Source organism: Nelumbo nucifera, chromosome 3, assembly GCF_055504915.1.
Source record: "Nelumbo nucifera cultivar China Antique chromosome 3, China Antique-T2T, whole genome shotgun sequence".
Classification (NCBI taxonomy): domain Eukaryota; kingdom Viridiplantae; phylum Streptophyta; class Magnoliopsida; order Proteales; family Nelumbonaceae; genus Nelumbo; species Nelumbo nucifera.
This window is the reverse complement of record NC_142651.1, coordinates 26,081,977-26,099,823: the sequence shown is the minus strand read 5'-3', so window position 1 is coordinate 26,099,823 and position 17,847 is coordinate 26,081,977. Positions and strand designations below refer to the sequence as shown.

Below are 17,847 nucleotides of genomic sequence, written 5' to 3'. Positions count from 1 at the left end.
AGTCTGATGTGATGGAGAAAAATTGGGAGACATTTCTAAATATCTTTCCAAGGTGAAGAGCAAGAGGCCCTGCTAAAAGTTCCAGCATCCCACCCATTCTTTGAGAGCCCATGAATACTAGCAATCACTTTATGCAATAACCTTTCTGATTCTCTCGGGAATCTCCATAACCACTTTCCCAGAAGAGACTGGTTCTTTTCTTTCAGCCTCCATAACCCCAGCCCTCCATATTCCTTCCTCCTACAAACTATTTCCCATCTAATTAAATGATCCTTCTTTGTCTCCCCCGGTTTCCACAAGAAATCCTGCATAATTTTCTCCAGCTTCTTCACAATCGCCTGAGGCAAGCTAAACACCAATAGGTAATAGACCAGAATGTTAGCTAAAGTAGATTTGATTAAGGTTATCCTACCACCCAAAGAAATATAATTCCTCTTCCAAGCCGCTAACTTCTTCTCAAATCTCTCCACTATTGGGCTCTAGAAAGTCAAAGATCTAGGGTTTGCACCTAAAGGAAGTCCTAAGTATTCCATAGGCCAATCACTGGACACACATCTGAGTTCCCTTGCCCACAACTCAATCTCCTCCTATTCCAAATTTACCCCAGCCACACTTCTATTTAGATTAACCTTCAGATTTGTCAACTTCTCAAACAAGCTCAATAACATCCTCAGATTCCTAGCCTCCTCCTCACAAAAAATAATGATGTCATCTACAAATTGAAGATGGGTTACCATCACCCTGTCTCTCCCCACTCTCCACCCTCTTAAAAGACCCATTTCATCCGCTTTTCTGATCAATTGAAGATGGGTTACCATCACCCTGTCTCTCTTTAATAAAAGCTCCTTGATACTGTGATATAATTGATGGGAGTACCTTTTTTAGGTGATTGGAGAGAACCTTGGCTATGATTTTGTATTGACTTGTCACTAGGCTTATGGGTCTGAAATCCTTGGGGTGACATGCTTCTAATTTCATAGGAATCAATGCAATAAAAGTAGCATTAGCCCCTTTGCTGATAATCCCTCTGTGGTAGAATTCCTCAAAGACTTTCATTAAATCCTCCTTTAGCCACTCCCAACAATCTTAAAAAGCCATGGTGAACCCATCCAGTCCTGGTGCCTTGGACCTATCCATTGAGAAAATAGCTGCCTTCACGTCCTCCATCTCAAAACCTTTTTCTAATTCTCTACTCAATGTGCTATCTAAAGCAGGCCATGTCAAACCCTCTAAGATCCATCTATTCTCCATTGGCCTTCTATAGATTAGTTTAAAGTGATCCACTAATGCCTTTGCAATGTCATCTTGTTGTGTGATGGTAGCTCCACTTTCCAATTCCAACATAGAGATAAAATTTTTCCTTCTCCTGCCATTTGCAATTGCATGAAAATATCTAGTGTTCCCATCACCTTCCTTTATCCACCTTTCTCTTGACTTTTGTTTCCATGATATCTCCTCTCTCAATAGTGTGGCTTCCAGCTCTTTTTTTAAATTTGTCCTCTCCTTCTCTTCCATGCCCATTTGTCCTTCCTCCTCCCTTCTATCAATCTCTTCAATTCGACTAATCAAGGTGGATTTTCTTTCTTCAATCCTCCCAAACTGATTGGAGTTCCACTCCTTTAATTTTCCTTTCAAGTTCTTTAGCTTTCTATGGAATCTAATTCCTTCCCATCTAGCCACCGAGGTGTCCTCCTCCCACCAGTTTCTCACCTTTTGCACAAAACTCGGAACTGTAAGCCACATATCTTCAAACCAAAATGGCTTTGGCCCACCCCCATTACCCTCTTGATTAAGACAAATTGGCCAGTGATCCGACGTGAGTCTAGGTAATATCCTACTTATCAAATTCCCCCAATGGTCCTCCCAATCTTGTGTCACTAGAAATCTATCTAACTTAGATAGAATAGGGCTTTCTTGACAATTGGTCCAAGTAAATCTGTTCTGCCCTGTCATGATCTCCTTCAGTTCCAAGGCTTCTATAAAGCTGTTAAACCTCCTCATACTGGTAGCCATCTATTGGAGTAGTCACATTCCTCTTACCCTTCCAAGAAGATTTGGAGTAGTCACATTCTGTTAAGAGTCTGCCTTTTTGTTTGGGAAGCGTGCCTTTAGAGAATAAACACTTGTGATTTTCTTCAGAAAAAAAGCCCAGGAAGGTTATATATTCTCCTCACGCATGTGTACTTTGCATAAGAGAAGGGGAATCAGCAGATCACCTACTCATTCATTGCAACTTTTCTCAAAAGATATGGTGGCACTTCTTAAACCTGATTGGATTCAGTTGGGTCTCTCCAAGGCATATTCAGGAGTTTCTCAATCAGTGGCATGGTTCGGGTTTGAGCAGAAGAGGTAAGGTGTATTGGCAAATTGTGTTACATGCAGTAATGTGGGGAATTTGGGAGGAAAGAAACAGGCACATATTTGACAACAAAACCAGATCTCTTGAAGAATTAATTTCAGATATTTCATTTTATTGCAATTTTTGGACTGCTAATTCTGAGATGTTTCAAGGACTTTCCCTCAATGATCTCAACAGAAGTATCCAAACAATATTGTCTCTCCCAACCCACCCTCAACCAACTCAAAGACTACAGCTATAGCATATTGAAGAAGGGATGATTCTAAACTTTGATGGAATTGCTGCAGGCAATCTGGGTAAAGCTGGGATAGGTGGTATATTGAGGGATGAGCAGGGCAATATCTGTTGGGTTTTCAGTGGCCCAATAGGTAATACAGACTCAACAAAGGCTGAAGTGATGGCAGCGCTCACTGGAATCAGAATAATAAAAAGATTAGACATTCAGAAACTATTCGTTGCTGGAGATTCTGCTAACACTATCAAATGGCTGAAAGAAAAGGAAGGGGGTCCCTGGAGGTTGAGTCATTACCTGGCGGAGGCAAGAGATTCCTTGGAAAATTTAAATGCAAATTTGCTGTGGATACCGAGGGAGTTGAATCATATTGCAGATGGATTAGCTAAAATTGGAGCAAGTTTAGAAAATTTATATAGAAACAGGCTTCCCCCCTTGTAATTTTGCTTTTCTGCTGTTTAAGTTCTCTTTCCTCTGTGTATTACATCTGCTCATGTACTCCCTGTTTTTATCTAATGATATCTGTTTAACTTTTTCTCAAAAAAATCTTAAGTACTTCGAGTGCCAATCTCCTGTAATAGATTAGGGAACTTCTCTTCCCACTCTGTGGAGCAAAGGAATCTGTCCAGTCTGCTGCACACTACGTTCTCTTGTAGGTCTGACCAAGTAAAATTGGCATTATGCAAGGGAGGGTCAATGAGGGAGAAGGTCTGGATAAAATTAGAAACCCAATTGAACCTAGTTCCTCTCAAATAAAAGCCCTGTCTGTAGGATTGTTTGGGCCATAAACACCAGTGAAAATCCAACTGAAATCATCCAAGTAAAATTGGCATTATGCATCCTCCCATTCGACTTCTCTGAGGGGAATCTGGTGACATAAAGTCCCCAGCCATACACCAGGGGAAAAGGTTTTGCAACCCAATTGAACCTAGTTCCTCCCAAAGAAAAGCCATGTCCATAGGATTGTTTGGGCCATAAACACCAGTGAAAATCCAACTGAAATCATCCAAACGATTTGTGAACAAAACTGAAATCAAGTAGGCCCCTCTATCAACTTCCAGTCCTGAAACCAAGCTTTCATCCCAAATTATAATCAGACCTCCTGAGAATCCATTCGAGGCAATTCATACCCATTTTTTGTTTCTAACCTCCCATATTGAATTTATAAACCTAATAAAATTTTCTTTTTTGTCTCCTGTAACACTACTATGTCGGGGTTTTCTATTATCAGAAAATCTTTGACCAAGCTTCGCTTCTGAGACCCACCTAGACCTCTCACGCTCCAGGACAGGATCTTCATTGAGCACGCACCTAGAATTGATTTCCCTTGTGATCTCTTCCTCCCTGTGCTATCTTTACTCTCTCCCTTCCAGTTCAAGTCACATTTTAATTTTCTCAATTATCTTATTGATCTCGGGTATAAGCTGCTTCCTTCCTCTGTCAAGATTTCACTGATTTTCCAATTCCTCCCCTTTTTATCCCTCACTGAGACTCCTAGTTTTTCTGCCATTCTATCAGTGTCGCTTCCCAGGTGATCTTCTTTCAAAGGTTAAAAAAAATCTGATCTTTCCATTTCTGGGCCTTCTTTGGGATGAGTAGGGGCAGCACTTTCATTGAAACCTGAAACTGAGAAGGGGGTGGTAGGGCAAGGTGCCTAAAACAAATTCAAGAGAAGGAGATGTTGTTGCTTGTGGTGATTGAGAGAGAGAAAGAGAGGTACGGATGATAGAAAGAAAAGCAAACTCAGTACTGACAGCCGCCAGTCTTCTATTTATATTAATCTTTATAAAAAATACAAAATTACAAGTATGCCCCTGGCGGCATATCCTAGGATAAGAGCAATAAGAAAAAAAGAAAGAAAGGACTAGTAGCTGAAACTGTCCCACTAACATCAGTTACAAGGAACACTTAAGCCTTACAACACTCCCCCTCAAGTTGGACTGAAGATGTCTATCATGCCCAGCTTGTCACATAGCTCATTGTGCCACGAACACGGAAGTCCTTTTGTGAGGACATCAGCAAGTTGTTCCTTGGAGTTGACATAAGGGATACAAATTTCCCTTTTTTCCAATTTCTCTCTTATGAAGTGCTTATCCACCTCAATATGCTTAGTCCTCTCATGTAGGACCGGGTTGCTGGCGATGTTTATTGCAGCCTTGTTGTCACAGTAAAAAGACATAGGATTATGAACAGCAACTCCAAGCTCACCTAGGAGGTTCTTTAGCCAAAGGACTTCAGCCACCCCATGTGCCATAGCTCTATACTCAGCTTTCGCACTTGATCTTTCTACCACACTTTGCTTCTTGCTCTTCCAGGTCACCAGATTTCCTCCCACAAATGTGCAATACCCACTAGTGGACTTTCTATCATCCACGGTTCCTGCCCAATCAGCATCTGTAAAGACTTCCACCTTTAGGTGATTGTGTTTACTGATAAGTAGGCTTGTTCCTGGATGTTTCTTCAGGTATCTAAGGACTCTCTTTGTTGCCTCCATGTGTGGCTTCTTAGGAGAGTGCATAAACTGGCTCAAAACTCCAACTGAATAGGCAATATCTGGACGGGTCATTGATAGATAAATCAGCTTTCCCACTAACCTTTGGAACTGCTTTACATCTTTCAGAGGTTCACCAATACAGTCACCTAGCTTGTGGTCCGCATCCATAGGAGTGTCTGCCGGCCTTGCACCTAATTTACTTGTATCCCGTAATAGATCAAGGGTGTATTTCCTTTGAGAGACAAAGATACCCCTTTTTAAATGGGCAACTTCGATCCCAAGGAAATACTTTAGGAGTCCTAGATCTTTCACTTCAAATTTGGATGCAAGGAATTGTTTCAATTTCTGTATCTCTGAACTCCAACTCCCTGTAATGATGATATCGTCTACATACACTATTAATACGGCAACCTGCTCCTGACATCTCTTCACAAAAAGTGTATGATCAGACTGGCACTATTGGAACCCCATCTCTTGAATTGCCATGTGAAACTTACTGAACTAGGCTCTGGGAGACTGTTTTAATCCGTAGAGAGACTTTCGTAGCTAGCACACCTTGTTTTCACTTCCCTTAGCAGAGAATCCAAGAGGATGAACCATGTATACCTCTTCTTCCAAGTCACCATTCAGGAAGGCATTCTTTATGTCCAGTTGATGCAATTCCCAGTCAAAGTTAGCAGCTAAGGATAGGAGAACCCTAATCGAGTTCATCTTAGCCACCGGAGCAAAAGTTTCATCATAGTCAACTCCATATACCTGTGTGTACCCTTTGGCTACTAGTCTTGCTTTGTACCTTTCAACTGTTCCATCTGCCTTGTGCTTAACTGTGAACACCCATTTGCACCCCACGGGTTCTTTCCCCTCTGGAGGATCCACCAATTCCCAAGTCTGATTTTTGTGGAGGGCATCAATCTCCTCCTTCATGGCATCTATCCATTCAAGGTATTTTAAGGCTTCTGCAACATTCTTGGGAACAGAGATGCAGTCAACTGCCGATAGGAAGGCTCGGTACGAGGGAGAGATGTGGTCATAGGAAACAAAGTGGGTAATGGGGTGTTTGGTAGTGCAAGACCTGACTCCCTTTCGTTGAGCAATAGAGATGTCTAGGTCGTCCAAAGTGGGAGTAGGGTTAAGGGTTGGACTTACCTCCTGGGATTTTGATGGTGTCAGTTGCTCAGTGTTTGGCTGCTCCACATTTCTATCACACTGCTAATCTCTCCGACGAGTACGTTGGAAGACACAGAAGGGAGTGAGGTCCGGAATAAAAGGAAGAGACACCTGAACCTGCTTCACCTCTTCCACACTACGGCTCTCCCCCTAAGGAGGAGGGAATAACGGCTCGGACTCAAAGAATGACACATCCATAGACACAAAATATTTACGACTAACTGGGTCAAAACACCGATACCCCTTTTGAGAGGATGGGTACCCCAGGAAGACACAAGGAATGGACCGAGGGTCTAACTTACCTCTGGATGGAGACAAATCATGGGCAAAGGCCCGACAACCAAAGACTCTCATGGGGATGGAAAATAAAGGTGACTGAGGGTACAATAACTGGTGAGGGGCCATGTAATTCAATACTCTAGAGGGCATACGGTTGATGACAAACGCAGCTGTAAGTATAGCATCCACCCAAAACCTTTTTGGGACATTCATGTGTAACATCATCCCGCGGGCTACCTCAAGGAGGTGTCTGTTTTTTCTTTCTGCAACCCCATTTTGCTGTGGTGTTCTGGCGCATGAGCTTCTATGAATAGACCCATGGGAGGCGAAGAACTCATTTAGCTCCCCATGGAAGTATTCCTTCGCATTATCGAATTGGAAGATCTGTATTTCAACATGGAACTGTGTAAACACCATCCTCTGGAAGTCTTTCACTATCTTTGGAACCTCGTCTCTACTACGCATAGGGATTACCCATGTATAGGGAGAATAATCATCAATCAATGTAATAAAATACTTATATCCACCCTCAAAGATTACATTTGTAGGCCCCCATACATCAGAATACACAACATGAAAATGAACATTTGATCTTTTATTGCTTGAATGAAAGGTTGTTCTACATTGTTTACTCAACTGACACGTTTGACACATGAACTCTAACACTGAACATGACTTAAATAAAAGTGAAAACAAACATTTTATTACTTCGAAAGAAACATGACCTAAACGACTGTGCCACAACAAAATTTAACTCTTAATTGACTGACTATGTGACTCTGAGGATGACACGGAGAGACCAGCTTTATTGTCGAGAATGTAGAGACCGTCCACCAGGCTTCCTCTACCAATCGTCCTCCCAGAAGTTAAGTCCTGAAAAACACATGAGTCAGCAAAAAAGGTTACACTTCAATTTAAAGAACTTATAATGCTACTAATTGAAAGCAAATTTATGGGAAGTTGAGGAACATGCAATACACAATTCAGGTTAAGGTCATGGGGAAGGGATATCGATCCTTGACCTGCAATGGAAGAAAAGGAACCATCTGCAAGTCTCACTCTATCCCTTCCTGACAAAAGGCTATAAGAATGGAATAGGTTAGGCTTACTGGCCATGTGATTTGAGGCCCCTGAGTCAATAATCCAAGGGGAATCTGTGGGAGTGACATGGAATGCAGAAGCCACATTACCTGAAGTAGATGCAAAAGATGTAGAGGGAGTACCAGTGACTGAGTTGTCCAATTGCCACAATGCCCTACCATAAGATTCTAGATGCTCTATGAATGAATTCATTATATCCTCCTTGGGGTCAGGCTTATTAGGAGGGTCCCGGGTACTACCGGCAACCTGAGTGTCTTGGGTTGCCACATGTGCTGCACTCGTTCTTTTCAAGTGACCTTTACCCTGTTCTTGATTCTTTGCTGCCCACTTGGGTTTCCCGTGGATGTCCCAACAGGTGTCACGTGTATGTCGTGACCTTCTACAGTGGGTACAAAAGAGTTTATCTTTATCATCTGCCTTCTTAGGATCACTTTTCTTCCCTGTTGAATTGTTATTCACCGCAGCCAAGGAAACTTGTTGCTCCCCCTCAGTTGTAACCATCACACTTCGCCTGCTTTCTTCAGATTGGACAAGGGAGTATACTTCGCGTACTGTAGGCAATTCTTTGCTTCCTAGGATCTACACCCTTAATGGTTCATATACAGGGTTCAGCCCTAACAAGAAAGCAAACACTCGTTGCTGAGAGATCAGCTTCCTGTAGGCCTTAGCATCATCATCGTGCTTCCACTCTATGGCCTGATAATGGTCCAACTCCTTCCATATGGAGGTAAGAGCTGAATAATATGAGGACAAGCTACAGTTTCCCTGTTTACATGTTGAGGACTTGGCTTGTAATTGGTAAATCTTGGCATAATGCCTTTGCTCAGAATAGGTAATTCTGGCATGTTCCCAGATCTCACTGGCGGTGTCTGCCCACATAAAATTCTTTTTCACATCAGGTTCCATGGCTGCGAGGAGCCAAGACATCACCATACTGTTTTCTTGGTCCCACCTATCATGTTCAGCCGTCTCACCCATGGGTTCTTTCACCCTTCCATTGATGTAACCGGCCTTACCCCTTGCCGTTACATAGAGTTTTAACTCTTAGCCCACTCCAAGTTGTTCAGACCGTTCAAGGGGGTAATTGGCATGGAAAAAACCATGGTTTCACCTCCCATAACTGCTGTGTTGCGGGTTGGGGTGTTCCCCGGTGAGGTCAATTCATGACTTGCCATTGAATATTACAACCAACCAGTCCAAATGCCACCTAACAGCACAGCCGCCACAACTGGAATGTGGCAACTCAGGGTTTACTCCTAGAATGTGAGCAACAAACTATTGAATATTGCTGAGAGCACAAGAACTACTGCTGAGAATAAGAGATCAATCACTACAACGTCCAAACAGAACAACAAATAGTCCGGTCATCGGTTCAGCACCACCAATACAGACATTACTGTCAGTCTGAATGTGGTCCCCCCACTCTAACCATCCAATTATTCAAACTAGTAATCATATAATCAAGGCATAAGCCCTACGCACCATTGGGTAAAGAATACTGAGATAAACTGAAACAAAACCACACCTGTTCAGCACTAGATCAAAACCTGCTAGGGTTTCATTGCAAGACTTACTAGGGTTTCTGCAAGCACATCCGCCAGAGAAGATTGAAAGCACAAGCCGCCGCTAGGGTTTCTGTAAGTGCAGCCGCTAGAGAGAACTGAGACCAGCCGCCGCTAGGGTTTTTTTTTTTTTATACAAAAGTAGCCACGTCCAATCCTCTTTAGAAAAGTTGATGCTAGGACCGTAGTTCTTCTCCAGCCCAGAAATTCTGCTTTGATACCATGTTGTTGCTTGTGGTGATTGAGAGAGAGAGACAGAGACAGAGACAGAGACAGAGAAGTACGGATGATAGAAAGAAAAGCAAACTCAGTACTGGCAGCCGTCAGTCTTCTATTTATATTAATCTTTATAAAAAAAGACAAAATTACAAGTATGCCCCTGGCGGCATATCCTAGGATAAGAACAATAAGAAAAAAAAGAAAGAAAGGACTAGTAGCTGAAACTGTCCCACTAACATCAGTTACAAGGAACACTTAAGCCTTACAACAGAAGAGAAAAGGGAAGAAAGAGAAGGTGGATGTTGAACCGACTTACCTGGATGTTGGGAGTGAAAGAGAATGGAAGGGATTGTACTATTTCCCATACCTTCGCCAGACGAGGAGATAGCCATCTCTGTTTGGGGTTGGGAGACTGATGTTGGGTGGCATCTGAGGCTTCGAAGAACAACCTGTTGAGGCTCATCTTACTCCTATTGCTTCTGGTCGATCCTGCTTCTGTCTCAAAAGCTTCTAATTCCTCTTCCCTTTCACTATCTTCTTCAGAATCAGTTGAGTAGGTGGAGGGTGTGGGGGACAGTAGACTTTCAATATTCCAGTTTCCATTAGCTCTAGGGTGTTATCTGAGACACCCAGGCAGTAGAGAGGTGTGGAGGCAAAGGCTAGTGTTGGCAAATCCTCTTGGTAGGTCTGAACCAGAATGGGGAGTCCTGAAGCTTCTGAGGTCGAGCTTTTCTGATTTGGACCCATCCTTACTTGTTGGGAACCAAAGTCACTACTAGGAGTCCTGGGCCTGGGGCTGGGGCTGGGGGGTTTGAAAGAAGTGTGGGCCAAATCCACTTTCACTAGCTTGGTGGGGTTTGAAATTTGAAAAGAGAGGGGTTTGGGTCTTGGCAAGAGGGACAAATGGCACAAGGGTGGTTGCACACCTATCCTTGGTCAAAAAAGCGGGTGAGTCCACTTGGTTAGGGGGGCCCTGACAAGTTGACTCAATCGGCTCGGTTTCCTTCTCCACCAAGACAAATACATTGAACTAGATGTTTCTTTCATTCAGGAGGATTGATCTGGGAATCACATGCACACTTCTACTACGAACCTTGATTTTTGCCTTGGTAAGGTCTTTTTGCAATCTAGTTGCGACATGGACTGATTCCAGACCTCAACAAATGCTACTGATAAGCTCGAAAGTGGTCTTCTTCTAGAGGTGAAAGGGCAGACCTCTAATTTTGATCCAACCGTTAAAGTTGAGTTGATTCTCAAGGGAGTTCACCAAAGGCCACCATCTTTGTAGGCTAACTGGTTTATCAAAAATGGAGAGTGTGTTCAGGCTCAACCATTTTTGTAATTGTTCATCCAAATCAACAAAGCCTATCACCTGAGTTTGTTGAAAGGTCAGAGAGGATCCAAGACGGTGAATGCAAGTTTGTTGTTAGACCTCTCTCTACCTCTTCCCAAGATAAGTCTACTGGTTTTGCGCAAACAAAAGCTAGTCTCCAAGGTCTAAAAGGATAGGACTCATGTAAAATTTTGACCACTTTGCCTCCGCTCACCGAAATGATTTGGCTCTTTGTAGGACCCAGGGGTTGAAAGGACAGGTGGGAGGGGGGCAGAGGTGGTGGAGGTGGGTCTGGGGAAGGAAGAGACTCGTGAAAGGCTCTCCAACCGCTTTCATTTCACCCTTCAGGAATGCAAACACCTCCTATTTTTTCTAAGCCTTTCCAGGAGGCTATTCTCACATAACGACCCATGTGGTTTGATTTCAGTTGTAGGACCGTGACGTTCTTGGGTTGAGATTTTCCGATCTGCAAGGAGTCCGTTCTCAAGGGCGAGCAATTTTAAAAAATGGATTAGTTCCTTTGTTTCCACGATTCCAAGGGAGATTCTTGACCAGTAGTCTCTGCCTCTCTCTAGGATTTCCAGATCTCCTCTTTTATCAACCTCATGGGCGATTTCAAAATTTTTTAATTCAACTGATAAAAGTTTCTGAAAGCCAGGGGAGAACTCTCTCTCTGGCTTCATCTTCAGACAGACCTTTGGGTACAAGCAGCAAGAGGCAAGGATTGAAGTGTCATCGGCTGCAACAGGAAAACACAGCAGCAGCAGGATAAAACTAGCGGACGGCTACCACAAAAGAGGTTACGGCTGCGACAGTAACAGAAAGAGGTTACTAAGTGAATCTTCTTCTTGTCTTTCCAACCTTTTCCATAAAAACCCCCCCATTTTAGTTTCAATCAATGCTGCCATCCCAGCTGGAATAGGATACAAGGATAGTAAATAGATTGGGAGTGAAGACAACACACTTTTAATTAAAGTGAGCTTACCCCTATTTGATAATTACATGGATTTCCATGCAGCCAGTTTCTTTTCCACCCTCTCTACTATAGGTTCCCAAATAGCTTTTGCATTGCATTTAGCACCTAGGGGCATTCCAAAATATTTGATTGACAACTTACTCACCTTGAAACCCCAGAAATATACCCAATCTTGTAAATCTAAAATCTCTCCCACTGCCACCAGTTCATTTTTTCAGATGCAACCCTGAGACTGCCTCAAACCACCACAAAGTTGCCATTAAATACTCTAGCTGCTCTCTAGAACACTAGAAGCATTACAAAAGAGCCATGTGTCATCCACAAGTTGTAGATAGGGGTTACTAATTCTTTCTCCCCCCCCCCTACTGTGAACCCTTCCACAAAACCACCCCCAGCTGCTCTCAGGACCAACTGACCCAAAAGCTTCCATCACACACAAGAATAACAACAGAGGCAAAGGGTCACCTTGTCTCGAACCCCTTGAACTCCTAAATTGATTACAAGCTACACCATTCACTAACACAGAAAAAAGGAGTGGATACACATACCTTCATTTGGAGCCAAATTTCATCCTCCTTAACATATAATCCAGGAACTCCCAATCAAACTAAATTATTTATTACCATTTTGATAAATAAAGCTCTGTGACTGATTACAACTCTTCATTGTTCTTTTAACCAATTTAAGAACTTGAGGTGCGGTGGACAGATCTACCCACCTCAAGGCAAGGCAAGGCCAAATCACCATGCTCCAATAACCTTAAGAGATATTGTTAAGACCCTGCTCTTTCTGGGTTGCCGATGAGCTGGTTCGAGGGAGCTCGCCCTCCTGAAACAAATGACGGTTGGAGACGAGAGGGAAGAGAAAAGAGAGAGAGAGAGAGAAGGATAATTTGCAAAATGATTCACGCAATACGTTTTGGCCTTTATAGTGCATGGCCGCACAACCCATAACAACCTCTGAGCACACATGACTCTACTCAGTACGTGGGCGACGTGTGTACACAAATGTAATTGGTGGAGTAACCCGCGTGAAGTTCTGGACCTTCGAATGGGCCTGATGGGCCAGAAGTGTTTCATCTGGGATATTCTTCTTATGGGGCTTACCAATCCCGCCTTCTTCAAGAACGACCTTGTCCTCAAGGTCAAGTGTAGGGAACTGCTTCTGAAGCTGAATGTAGTCTTCCCACGTGGCATCCTCACGAGGCAAGCCACGCCATACTACCAAGGCTTGTTTGACCACCTTCCTTCCCCTACGAACCCAGCGTAAGTCCTTAATCATCATGGGCTCAAATAGTACCTCCCCTGACTCGGTGAATGGTGGGAGAGTAGGACTGATAGTATCGGTAGGAGACACACAGGGCTTAAGGAGGCTGACATGGAATATGGGACACAATTGGCATTCAGCTGGTAGGCAGAGACGGTATGCTACTAGCCCAACTCGCTCTGTCACTTGAAATGGGCCAAAGAATCGAGGGGATAGCTTCTGAGACACCCTCCTCGCCACTGAGGTCTGCCAATACGGCTGGAGCTGAAGATAGACCCAATCCCCCATGAAGAACTCCAGTTCTCAGTGCTTCTTGTCATAGGCCAGCTTCATTCGCTGTTGGGCTTGTTGTAGATGGAACTTGAGGAGCTTCAGTGTAGTGTCTCTTGCCTGCAGCTGTGCATCCACCTCGGCTACCGGTGACGTGCCCTGTTCATAAGGCAGTATGGAGGGAGGTTCGTAACCGTATAGTACCTTAAAGGGGGTGGTCCTGGCAGACACCTGAAAGGTGGTGTTATACCAGTATCCCGCCCAGGACAGCCATTGGGCCCATTGCTTGGGCCTATCGCCCACAAAACATCTCAGATAAGTCTCCAAACATCGGTTGACGACCTCTGATTGCCCGTCCGTCTGCGGGTGGTAGCTACTGGAGTGCAACATCTGGACCCCTTGAGCTGTGAAGTATGCCTTCCAGAAGGCACTCATGAAAAGTGGATCCTAGACCATCAAGATGGACTGAGATGTCCCATGGAGCTTGGCCACCTCCTGGATGTAAGCCTGGGCCACCGTGGCTGCTGTATAGGGTCGTGAGAGGCTTATAAAGTGTACATATTTACTCAGCCAGTCTACCACCACCAGCACTATGGATTTCCCTTGGGATGTGGGCAACCCTGTTATGAAGTCCATGGTTACTTCTTCCCATACCTGCTCAGGTATTGGCAGTGGCTGAAGCAGTCCAGCTGGGTTCTGGGTGCTGTTTTCTGTTGTTGGCACACAGTACATCGGGTCACAAACTCCTAAATCATCCGCTTCATTCCTGTAGGAAAGTGTGGGTCCCACATTAGTGTACTCGTGTGACAGCCTGAGTTGTACTTAGATTTAATTAAGTCATTGATTAGGATCAGCTTTCCTAGTAGGATTAGTTTTAATCCTATTCTATCTTATCTAGGATTAGTTTTTAATTATCTTATATTGCCAATGTAAGCATTAAAGTTCTTTTACAATTAGGAAACTATGTATATAAATTCAAAGGGTAGGGCGGCTGTTTTAACACAACCAACCACTCTCTTCTCCTAAAACCCTTCCACGAGTTCCTCTTCTCAATCTCTCTTCTTCTCTTCTCTTCTCTTCTCTTCTCTTCTCGTTTTCTTTTATTTACTGTTCAAATCTGTAGTCTTGTACGACTACTTGGTATCAAAGCTTGGATTAGGGAGTCTCATGTGAGTTTGATCCAGCCGATCACATGAGAGTTGCCTAGGGCTGGAAGAATAGAGAAAGCTCTCTTCGGCTGATTCTTGAAGGTTATCTACAGCAACAGTCCAAAGATTGGATTGTATCCTTGATAACCAGGAAGAATCAGAGGAAGAGAAAAGGATCAAGATCAACCCTTGATCAGTACTGGAGGTGATGATCAGAATTTCAAAGGATTTTTGTTCGATCAGTACTAGAGGTTGCAGTCAGAATTTCAGAAGATTTCTTGTTCAAGATCAGAGCGTTTCAGAATTTTCTAGTAAGTTTTTCAATCTTTCTTAAGATCGGAAGTAAGAATACCTTGATAAGAGGTACGAAAAAAACTCCAGAAGATTTCTGTAGTTCTTGTTAGGGTTTAAGATAAAACCCTCAAGTTTCAGGGCTGTTATTGCTTCAGGACTTGTCTCCCTCGACTTCTTTGCTCTCTGGAAGAGCTGTTTCAGCAGGACTGTCACGATTTTTTTTTATTGCTATTACCTGCTGCAGACCCAATAGGCCGACTGGTACAATAATTAGGAAGTCTTTTTACTGATTATTAATGGAGTTTAAAAGCCAAGGGGAGGGTGTTTTTGGGATTGGTTCAGTTAGCATGTCTGAAAACACCTTCCAGATTACAACTATAAAGTTTAATGGTTCAAACTACTTAGAATGGTCCCAATCAGCCATGATGGCCATTGGGGGGAGAGGAAAGCTGAACTACTTGTTAGGGGATGTGAAGGAACCAACTAAGGAGGATCCCACTTATGCTAGGTGGATTCAAGAAAATTATTTGGTGATGACATGGCTGTGCAACTCCATGCAGCCACACATCAGCCGAAATTACTTATGGGCAAAAACAGCTAAAGAAATATTGGATGTTGTGAAAGAAACCTACTCTCAGCCCCTTAATGTTGCTAAGGCTTATGAGCTGAAATTGGAAGTTAGAAATCTCAAACAATGAGAGAAACAGGTCTATTTATTTTTCAACCCTAAAATCTCTATGGCATGAAATTGACCATCTTGAGACAATAGAATGGGAAAGTCAGAGAGATGCATAGACTTACAGAAGACAAGTTGAAACTAACAGAGTATTTGAGTTCCTAGCTGGTCTAAATTCTGAGTATGATATTATAAGACAGCAGTTGTTAACAAGAGAGGGTGTGACTTTGTCTCAAGCTTATTCCCTAGTGCATAGTGAGGAGACTAGGAGAAGGGTTATGTTGTAGCAACAGCCTTTCGAATCTGCCCTGTGTAGAGAAGATGGGCCGAATGGCCCATAGGCTGTTTATTCTTTCTTACTGTTTATGCTCTTTTCTATAATGGGCCTTATTCCGGGCCCATCCTTTCTATGTTATGTTCTTTGTAATTTCTTGCCCAACTAAGGGCCTCCTGGTAATTATTCAAATTTATCTTAAGAAAATAGTGTTAGGGTGCTGAGAGGGTGTAATGTTCGAAACTCTCACTCTCAAAACCCTCATTGTCGAACTCTCAAGGTCTGTTTTCTTCAGTTTTCTTCATGGTATCAGAGCAGGCCTGAACTTCAGTATTCTAGGGCTGGAAGCTTCAGCTCGTGTTGCCTGATTCTTGGAGGTCATTGGAAGGTGCCCAAGACTCAAATCTCTTGGAGAAGTGGTTCGGTGGCCAGGAAGAATCAGAGAAAAAAGGGAAACAGCTTCGTTTCTGATTTGAAGTTTAAATATTGTAAGTTGTGCTCAGATTTCTGGGTTATTTTTCTGTGTTTGGACTGTTAAAGTGTCCGAAATTTCTGGGTTGTTTCTGTACAGCTATTCGGTTGTCTTTTAATCTGGTTTAACCCAGAGATTTCTGGGCTGTTTTCACTCCTTTTTGGACTATCAAAACTGCCGAAACATCCTTGGATTCAGTGCTGCAAATTGTTGTTTCTTTTTGGCTGTGTTTTGGGGGCCTGTACGGACTGTTCTTGAGACTTTTTTCACCTTTGACAGTGGGGTCTTCTCTACTGCCCACACTGTGTTTGTAAAAAGGCCTCTTCATCAATACGGACTGGTATTTACTCTTCTTGGCTACTTTTTGGTAATTACCTTGAAGTCCCTGATTAGAAAAGGAACTTCGATTGAGTGCACAGTGCTTAGAAGTTTTTTGATTACTTCTTGAAGGCTGAACCAAGGTTCTACTTCAGTCTTGGTTCTTGCAATTTCCGGGTGTAGTTTGGCCTTGTGTATTGCTGTCTTAAGGTTGGTTGAACTCTGTCCTTGCTCATCCTCATTTCGTACACTTGTAGAAGTCATTTGAAATCATATTTGAAGTGTTTACATGATGAACTCCTCAGAATTTGAAAACAAGAATGGTGCTGAATATGGACCAGTTCAGGGGACTCCAGGTGATTCTTTATTGACTGTGACCACAGTTAAACTAGATGGAACTAATTATCTAGCATGGTCACAATCGGTAAAGATTTATATATGTAGTAGAGGAAAGTGGGGGTTTATTTCCGGGAGCAAGAAGGCTTCCCCAGAAGATGATCCATCCTACGAGAAGTTGATGCAAGAAAATTACACTGTCATTGGGTGGCTTGTGAACTCAATGCAGCCAAAAATCAGTCAACACTACCTATGGATGAATTCAGCAAAATAAATTTGGGATAGTGTTGCAGAAACCTATTCCCAAAAACTCAATGTGGCCCGGGCATATAAATTGAGAAGTGATGTAAAGAATTTAAGGCAAGGGAAAAAACCTCTTGTTGTATATTTCTCAACCCTGAATTCCCTATGGCAAGAGATTGACCTAATAGAAATTGTAACTTGGGACACCACCAATGATGCAGAGACCTACAGAAAATTGGTTGAAAGGACAGGGTTTTAGAGTTCTTAACTGGACTAAACCCATAATATGATATCACAAAACAGAATATTCTTTCCAAGGAGTGTGTCTCTTTGTCACAAGCTTATGCTTTGGTGAGCAGTGAAGAGAGCAAAAGGGTTGTTCAGGTTCAAGGGGTTGGTATTGGTGATCACTTTGCGAATATGGGGGTTAAACCCAAAGGTGTTGTTGGGACATCTAGTGGCTCAGGAAAGAAAGAAGTTGTATGTGAGTACTGCAAGAAACCAAAGCACACCAAAGACAAGTGCTGGAAATTACATCCTGATCTTGTTCCCATTCGATTTCAAAAAAAAACATGATAGTAAAAGAACAGGAAGTGCAAATGTGGCTGTTGGGCCAGATAGTGATAAGTACTATACTGAAGAGATGTCTGCTTGTGCACAGTTGGCAGCCATGAAAGCAGAATATGAAAAATTTGGGAAGATGATCAGTCATCTAGAGGATGTGACTTCTTCTTCCAACCCTTCAGGAAATTCAGCTTCTTCTGCATTTGCTCATTCAGGTAGAAGGGCTTCTGCCAATCATGCAACCACTTCAGGTAATCTTAAGAT

The 17,847-nt window shown here is 43.0% G+C and overlaps 3 protein-coding genes across 6 annotated transcripts in view; 1 reads left to right on the top strand and 2 right to left on the bottom strand.

Moving 5' to 3' along the window:
* LOC104596944 (WW domain-containing protein) overlaps positions 1-17,847 on the bottom strand; it is a 92,996-nt gene that overhangs the window by 63,681 nt on the left and 11,468 nt on the right. The window contains exon 2 of one of the 4 annotated variants that reach the window (XM_088900445.1): positions 7,302-7,404. The exons of the other annotated variants lie outside the window; for them this stretch is intronic. The gene's annotated coding sequence lies outside the window, so the exon portion shown is untranslated. The remainder of the gene's footprint in view (positions 1-7,301; positions 7,405-17,847) is intronic. 4 annotated transcript variants of the gene reach the window in all.
* On the bottom strand, positions 36-2,013 carry LOC104594458 (uncharacterized). Its single transcript, XM_010254732.2, has 2 exons — positions 1,106-2,013; positions 36-348 (listed from the first exon to the last, which is right to left on the bottom strand). Exons 1-2 carry the CDS (start codon positions 2,011-2,013, stop codon positions 36-38), a joined length of 1,221 nt encoding a protein of 406 aa, XP_010253034.2.
* On the top strand, positions 2,385-3,032 carry LOC148801053 (uncharacterized). The gene is made up of 2 exons (XM_088900310.1): positions 2,385-2,538; positions 2,647-3,032. The coding sequence occupies exons 1-2, from the start codon at positions 2,385-2,387 to the stop codon at positions 3,030-3,032; spliced, it is 540 nt and encodes a 179-aa protein (XP_088756436.1).

What these genes read in the sequence shown, in the direction of transcription:
- LOC148801053 (XM_088900310.1), top strand. Translation starts at nt 2,385, where the DNA reads ATGTGGGGAATTTGGGAGGAAAGAAACAGGCACATATTTGACAACAAA. An exon ending in CCTCAATGATCTCAACAGAA is followed by an intron (nt 2,539 to 2,646) that starts GTATCCAAACAA and finishes GAATTGCTGCAG; the next exon opens with GCAATCTGGGTAAAGCTGGG.
- LOC104594458 (XM_010254732.2), bottom strand. Translation starts at nt 2,013, where the DNA reads ATGGCTACCAGTATGAGGAGGTTTAACAGCTTTATAGAAGCCTTGGAA. An exon ending in AAGGCACCAGGACTGGATGG is followed by an intron (nt 349 to 1,105) that starts GTTCACCATGGC and finishes ATTGGTGTTTAG; the next exon opens with CTTGCCTCAGGCGATTGTGA.